Source organism: Solanum dulcamara, chromosome 3 (assembly GCF_947179165.1).
Source record: "Solanum dulcamara chromosome 3, daSolDulc1.2, whole genome shotgun sequence".
Classification (NCBI taxonomy): Eukaryota; Viridiplantae; Streptophyta; class Magnoliopsida; order Solanales; family Solanaceae; genus Solanum; species Solanum dulcamara.
This window is the reverse complement of record NC_077239.1, coordinates 70014677-70023034: the sequence shown is the minus strand read 5'-3', so window position 1 is coordinate 70023034 and position 8358 is coordinate 70014677. Positions and strand designations below refer to the sequence as shown.

General features: G+C 33.3%; 1 protein-coding gene across 1 annotated transcript; it reads right to left on the bottom strand.

The window, feature by feature from the left end:
- Positions 1-1703: 1703 nt before the first annotated feature.
- On the bottom strand, positions 1704-3134 carry LOC129882773 (photosystem II reaction center W protein, chloroplastic-like). The gene is made up of 2 exons (XM_055957218.1): positions 2975-3134; positions 1704-2139 (listed from the first exon to the last, which is right to left on the bottom strand). Exons 1-2 carry the CDS (start codon positions 3066-3068, stop codon positions 1835-1837), a joined length of 399 nt encoding a protein of 132 aa, XP_055813193.1. The 5' UTR covers positions 3069-3134; the 3' UTR covers positions 1704-1834.
- Positions 3135-8358: the final 5224 nt, after the last annotated feature.

The window sequence follows — 8358 nt, the reverse complement described above, 5'->3', positions numbered from 1 at the left end:
TCTTTGAGGTGAGGGTGCGACGGTCAGTCTAGAGATTGAAAGAAAACAGAAAAAGAATACTTTATCGAATATGCCAGGCCCACGTATTCTATCAGTCTAGATAATACGGGTCTCTTAAAGGGTCGGAAACACTATTAGCTGAATTCCAAATCAAAAGAATGCAGACATGGGAACTGAATAGATAGCTTGGGGCACGAGAGCTTCCCTTAAGAGATTCATATGACAGGAGAAGGAGAGAGAGAATCAACATCTTCAGTGTAGGAAACTTTTTCTCATATTCTAGAAGTTCTAATCACCTTTAAGTCCAATAACATTCCGTTAGGTAGGAACAAATTTGATAAATACTGAGAACTCTCGGATAGAGAAAACGGAAAGATCCATTAGATAATGAACTATTGGTTCTAAGCCATCTCTGACGATTAATCAATAATTCGAAGTGTTTTTCTTGCGTATTCTTGATAAATCAATGTTTATATATATATGTAGGAGGATCTGTTTGAAAAGTAAGAAGCCCCTTTGACATCTCTTCATATATATATATATATATATATATATATATATTCTTAATATCTCAGCATATTCTCTGTTCACTTATATCTCAAGACAACAACAACAAGTATAATAAATATCACAAGTACACATCACAATAATACGTCATTAAAGTCGGGCTTCAACAATTCAGTGTTTATTCACACAAGCATTGTCAAATCAACAAATATTAACCACAAATTATGTTCGAAGACTAATCCAACATGCTTTATCGACTCACAATACATACAATGTAACTCCAAGTAAATCATAACTTACCTCAATCAAAGAATTTGAACAAGCAAGCTAGTTCGTGTGAGTCTTCTCCTTCTTCAAAGCCTCAAAACGCTCAAAGACTAAAACAACTTAATATAAGTATATTTAATCATCTACTCTTCAAACAATGATTTTAAAAATTCAAACCCACTTCATTCTAACCTTTCTCAAGGTTTAATTCATTACCCAAGAATTATTTCATCATACAATAGTTTTTCTATCATCATAATAGCCTAATTCATGGAGTTTCTACTCCATTAACCCTCTTAGGGCAGTTTATATGATAAAAATATTTTTATGAGACTCTAGGTCCCCGCAATATCATGAGCAAAAATTAGATCATCAATTTCATTCTAAGAAGCGTTAATAAACAATCTAGAATCAACCTAACCCCCAATTACTTCAATTCATAAGTTTTTTCCCCATAATATTCATGAATAATTCATCATTAAGATCACCTTATTCGATTCTAGGATGTTGGGGAATCAATAGATGGAATGATTGACAGAAAAGACTTACTTCGAAGAAGAAAAATAGCCTACTTGTTGGAAAATCATTTCTTTGGGTTCTAGGTTGAGTTTTCTAAGTTACGAAAACTTGACTAAAATTGTCTAAAATATGCATTCTACACAGTGTCATCTGTTGCAGCAATCACCTCTTCGCTACAACGGACCCCCTATGATGTCATCCGTTGCAGCAATCACCTCTTCGCTACAACGGACCCGTTATGACGACGACTGCCTCACTATGGCAAATAATCCTAACATTATATCCCACTCTGTTATGGCGAGTTCATGCCCGCAACAACGATCTCGCTGCAACGAAACTTCCATTGCTGCAGCAGAGACCCCCTTAATCAGTAACTCACAGAAACACAGAGTTTGCCTTATTAAAAGAGGTAGAAAGAAAAAAAAGAAAATAGAATACTTCAATTGAAGAGTCTGACAGATACAACATATATCAAAAGAAGTACTTATGTTGATAAATACACAAGAATTAAAAGGTGCATAAGTAGTAATTAATTAAAAGCTTAAAGAGACAATCCAGACTCTTCATCCTCATCAAGGCCAGAAGTGTACACAGTGTAGAGAGACCAAACTAAACCAAAGACACCAAAAAGGATCCAACCAAGAAGGTTGTTGCTGAGCCCAAATGGTAGCCCTGTTCCTTCAGTGCTCATTCTGTCATCCACTAAAGCCATTGCAGCTGGGTTTGACATGCTTGCTGCTACTGCTGCTGCCATCAATGATTCTCCCATTCCCAACTTTGATTCTCCCTTTGGCTTTCCCTCCATTGAGCATTTCACTTTTCCAACCTTGCTCATGGATGGTAATCCTGAATAATAACCACAGATGGATTCAGTATTTAAACTTGATGAATTCAAAATAAGTCTGACTTCTTCGAAAATATAAGTTCAAAGCTTGATATTTATACTATTTCTTTCGTCCCAATTTATGTGACGTTTATTGCTTTTTGAGAGTCAACTTGGCTAATTTTTGAACCTAAATTGAATTAGATGAACTTATTATTTAAAATTTAAATTCAAATATTCAAAAACCACAAGAAAAGTAATACTACAAGTAACTATAATTTTTTTACATGTCAATAGGATGAAAAAATACTTTTTAAATCATTGATTAAAATTTACAGAGTGTAAATCTTGAAAAATGAAAAGTGTAACATAAATTGAAATAGAAAAAATATTTTATTTTGACATAATATATAAATATCTCTTTTTAACTTAGCCTCATTTCACCTTTACATCCTTCAACTTTGAGTGTGTATAAGTAGAATCATATTTATATATTTTGACTTTTATTTTTTTATATGTATATGTATATAGCTAAGATATGTGGTGTATGATAAAAATGAATTCAGATTCTCAGAGATTTTTGGACTTAATTTAACCTGAAAAGCTAGCTCCTAGACCATATAATTAAGGAGACAAAATGCCCATTGTCCCACTTATGTGAGACTTCGACATAAAGAGATCGATCAATATATAATACCTTTCCCAACCGATGTGTATCCCGTCCCTCTAACTTCTTAAGATATTTCACTATAACTAACATTGCCATATTTATGGCTTACATGAATCACTATTTCATTTCAGTACTAACAAATATTTTTCCAAAAATTCATTGAAATTAAACTAGAAAATCTAACATACCAAGAACAGAAGAGGGGCGGGATACAGATCCCCTTTGCACGAGGGAGGCACGTGCCACTGAAGAAGTTGTGGTGCAAGCAGTGATGGTGGCCATTTCTGTATTATTTAGAGAGAAAAATGGGGCTATTCATACACACATACATATAATTGGGGGGGAAGAAATATAGAAAATGTCAATTAATAGTAATATCTGTTGTTGAAAAAGCATAACCACACCCCCTAACATGGATTATTTGGATTGCTCCTTATCTCTTGTCACCCAATTATATTCAGTCATGTGTCATGTCATCTAATACTGACCACTGTTTTTTTAATGAAGTGGACCAACCAGCCACATCCATTCAAATACTACCAATAGCATAGTAAGTAATAAAGTTTTCGTTGCCATGTATCAATCGGTTTTCATTTTATAGAGGAAAGATAAGAAAAATAGTACTCCCTCCTACTTCTCAATTTATGTTATTATTTGGGTAGTCAAAAAAAAAAAATTATTAATTATTGTAATGTATAATCTATTATGATATAATTTTTAAATATATAGAATTTTATTTCAAAAATATTGAAGATTTTATATGTGAATTCACACCAAATATTAATTAGTCTGATTATTATATTTCGAATCAAGACAATCTTTTTAGAACGGAGTCCGGAGGGAGTACTAAACATATTCAAAATCTTTTACGACCACACTTCACTGCCAGGGAATGGAATTAAACTTTTTCTTTTTTAATCAGCAACATGTTTCTCAATCACTAATTATTATTGTAGAACTTTACGATCATTTACCATAAGTAACTCAAACCATATGTAAGTACTTAAGCACTAAGAAAGAAGAATAGGTTGGGATTGATCCCACCTTTGAAAGAATGATTTTGCTCTGTCAATATAACTTATCGAGTTATCAAGTCAAACTGTCTTTTGTAAGGAGCTTGAATCGTTCAATTACTCTAAGTCTTATTACCGATGCAATACAAAAAGAGCTCATTCTAGCTATATTCTAGTTGGATAGTCTTAGTGATCAGTTTGAGAAGTCAAAAAGGAACGAAGAGCTACAAAGAGTCTTTCTATTTTACCTTTCGAAATCAGGTTGTTTCAAGCTACGAAGTCCGGTGAATCCCGAAAGGAGATGCTTCAAACAGGTGTGGCAGCGCTTCACATCAAACGAGTTAAATAATACTTCAAAATAAATGTGACTAAACCTATAAGTAAACAAATAGTGCCCCGTGTAGAAGATTGTTTTTTTTAAAGCATAAACACATAATTACAAATCCAGTCCCCACTAAAGCAATTGTGTCTGATCTCCATTCCTAAATAATATTTTTGCATGAATTTTACCCCACATAATTAAGCATCATAGAGGAAGGAGTAGTTTTAACGACCCAAATCGTCCTTAGTTAAAAAGAGATTCAGATGAAAACAATCGAGATGATGTGGTGAAAATTTCATGAAATTAGACGATTTCCAACCAAGGTTGTTCCGCCATAGCGGGAGTACCCCGCCACAACGGCGCCGCTATAGCAGGATTTGGACCGCCATAGTGGGGTTGTCGGGGGCAGAAACTTTGAATGCGAACTTTTTTATTCTCCCTCTCCCTTTCAGTGGTAAAATAGATGAGGGTCACCCTAAAATCCTAAAAAAAATTGCTATAGGCTTAGGAAGAAGGGAGAGAAAGGATCCTAGCGCAAGAAAGGCTACAACCACGGATTTGACTCCTACCTCTATTGTTTCGCCTCCTGGAAGTTAGAAATTGTCCTGGAGTTCTTCAGTAGCTGCTTGGCTCCCAGATAAGATAGATTTTATTAATTGAGTAGTTATAAACCTGTTCCATTCCATATTATTTCATAGATTGATGAGAGATTTAATGTATAGGCCTTTAATACAGAGTTTGGATGGCTGGATATATTGTTATTGTTGCCTAGGGAAGGAGTGAATTATGTAGGCATGACTTCTCGGTGGCTTGGAGTAGGTGATTAGTTCTCGATTGATAATCTGAATAACTCTTTCTGAAATTGTTGGTAATTTCTAAGAACAAGAGTGTGTCTATAAGGGGTTCACTACTGGTCTATGACTATGTGCAAACATAGGGATATGTATATATTATGTGTTTATGTAACTTCCCATGTGAATTACTTGTCTAACACATACTCATGGAATAATTATTGAATGTATATAACTTCATATTGATAATCTCATGCAATGAACCTGCTAATTAATTGTGGCTTCAAGTGTGGTTGTTGCATTATGGTTTTGATTGTGTTATATGTGCTATTTAACTTCTTTACTAGTATTGCATGCATAATATATGATTGGGAGAAAAGGAAGAACATGAATTGAAATAATATCTTGTGATCAAATTGCATGCAATGAATGTATTACTTGGTTGTGCAATGTGTGAGCCTATGCATTATGGCTGTGATTGTGATGTGTGAATTCATGTTGAATCGGGTACCACATTGGTACACTAACTTGGATTGAGTGTCATGCTGGCACAAGTGAATCTGGTACCACATTGTTATAATTGGATCGTGTACCACGCCGGTACACTAACTTGGATCGGATACCATGCCGACACAATGGGATAGGATACCACACCGGTACACTAACTATGTTTGAGATTTGGTATCAGCCGGTACACCAACAATTTAGGTGTGGATTCTATGAGAGAACTAGATTGATTGTGACAATTGTGATTTATCATGTTCATTGTGTAAACTGATTCAAGTTAAGGACTGAAAGTTCGAGTAATGCTATATTCGTAATGTGATTGTGTATTATCTATTTTATTATGTTGTGGCTATCTATTTGTACTTCAAATACTCAGGTATGAAATTGTGTGTGATCATGTGTGGAGTAGTTGATTGTGTTGTTAAGTTGGGATTTGGTGACATAGATTCTGATTATGTCGGGGTCCTATTATTGCGTTTGATAATGGAGGTCTGAGGGATAATTGTCGAGTTTCTGACTCTGTGTGAGCTACTATAGCGGGCCAGTGTGGATGCAGTATAAAGAAGTCCCAAATCATTTTTGTGTCTGTAGTCTTGCAAGTGGTTTACTGAATACTCAAGGGTTAAGGTATTGGCGTGAGAGCTTGAGGAAAAGTGGTAGACTAGTTTGATAGAGTTAGTGTTGACATGTAATCAGGGATGGAGCTACAACCTAGTAAGGATGTGCATGTGAACAACGTTCGTCGGAAAATTACATTATTTACGTAAGCCAAAATTTATTAAATGCTAATAGATAATTTATTTTGCACACTTTGACATTAGTAGTGCCTTTGTCACAGAGGAAAGAGTGCTCAAGAAGTGTTGATGAGGTCGGGAGTTCAAATCATCTTGTTATGATTTATTTCTTTTATTTATTAAGTTCACTGTTATATTGTTCACAAAGAAATTTTGTGGGTCCGCCTAATCTCACAGTCACTCTCTCAAATCAAAGGTATATTTTACTTTCTGTTTTAGGAGTCAATAGATACTACTTATTTAATAATTTTTTTCTCCATTTTAATTTATATGGCATCGTTAAAATATTGAGAGTCAATTAATTTTTTTACTGATTTTTTATATGCCTTTGAAATATGTTAAATTCTTAATTATTGTGATTTATATTTTTTATGTAATTTTTAAATATATAAATTTTGTTTCAAAAACTACTATTTCCGAATGCAACGTCTAAATTTAGATATTTAATTTTAAATGTTCTACATAAATTAAAACAAGAGAAATATTAAATTTAACTGAAACCTTAATTTGGATATATATTTTTATCAAATATAAAATAATATTTCAAACTAGTATCTTCTAAAAGAATTAGAAGAAAAGGTTATATGCAATTATACTTCTCCATTTCCTCATAAGTAGGTTATTAGGAGGTTTGAAAAAAAAATAGTTGATAAGGGGTTTCATAGTTTCGTAAGTGAGTTTGGAGATTTGAAACTTTTGATTAAAATTCTCACACATTTTCTATCAAAACAAAACAAATTTAATATACATACATTGAAACAAAGAATTACGAAAATCGATAGATTGAAAAATAAATTTAAATTTAAGTAAAAATTAATAATTTTTTTATTGTGTGGTATGTGTTCAGTAAAATCTCGACCCATTCATTATAAAATTATTATTTCAATTGATTAATTTATAGTGTATTTTTTTAAAGCAAACCAAATTGGAGAATTTTTTTCCACATGTTTTGTGTTTAGTGGAATATTTTTTATTGAAAATGTTGATAGTAATTCGCTAGGTTGAGCAAGATGGACATATCCCTACTCACTGAAAATTTTTGTTCATTACTTTTAAAATTTTTGCACACCCTTGAGTAGTTGATTGTGTTGATAACTTGGAATTTGGTGACTTAGAGTCTGATTATGTCGTGGTCCTATTATTGCATTTGATAATGGAGGTCTGAGGAATAATTGTTGAGTTTCAGACTCTGTGCAAACTGCTATAGCGGGATAAATCCCGCTTTAACGGGCTAGTGCAGATGCAGTATAAAGAAGTCCCGAATCATTTTTATGTCTGCAGTCTTGCAAGTGGCTTACTAAATAGTCAAGGGTCAGGGTGTTGGCATGAGAGCTTGAGGAAAAGTGGTAGACTAGTTTGATAGAGCTAGTGTTGACATGTAATTCGGAAACATCTCTATGTGATAGAAGGATTAGGCTATGATCAGAGTGCTAGCTTGAAACGCAATGGAAGGTTAAGGGGGTGATATGATAAATATCATAATGGCGCAACAGAATAAGACAATGGCTAAGTTCAAGTGTGCTCGTGGTAATTAGTGTAGTTGGAGTGGTGCATTTTCTTATTGCACGTTTTTTGATTGTTTACCTTATATTATGTGGTGGATTTCAGGTCAATTGATGATGTCTACCAATACGTGTTGTTTGTATCGATATTACTTTTGCTATGCCACTTGACATAGTCTGATTGTAGGATTAATGATGTTTCATAGGTGAAGACAATGATGATCTCCGACAACTTCTACTCTTCCTTTCTAGTGGTTAGAGTTGTGCATTATTTTCTTTTATAAATTATATTCTTAGAAACTCTTGTACTTGTTTCGACTAGTTCTTTGTGAGGTTTTTTTGTGTATTTCATAACTGTTTTTAATTATCAAAGATATTTTTTATGTTTTCTTAACTTCCGCATTGACCTGTTTTAAAACTTTATGTAAGGATTCTCTTATCTACATGTTAGAGTAGGTGTCCGCACGACCCGATTCTTTCACATTAAAAGTAGCACAATTTTCATTTTTATTTTTTCTCCTGATATGTTCTTATAAGACTCAACATTATTTATTATACGTTCTAGATAAAAAAGCAAGTAATTAATGATACTTTTAGATAGGGATGAACAAAATCAAACCAAAAATCACATTAAACCATAAAT

What these genes read in the sequence shown, in the direction of transcription:
- LOC129882773 (XM_055957218.1), bottom strand. Translation starts at nt 3,068, where the DNA reads ATGGCCACCATCACTGCTTGCACCACAACTTCTTCAGTGGCACGTGCC. An exon ending in CCGCCCCTCTTCTGTTCTTG is followed by an intron (nt 2,140 to 2,974) that starts GTATGTTAGATT and finishes GTTATTATTCAG; the next exon opens with GATTACCATCCATGAGCAAG.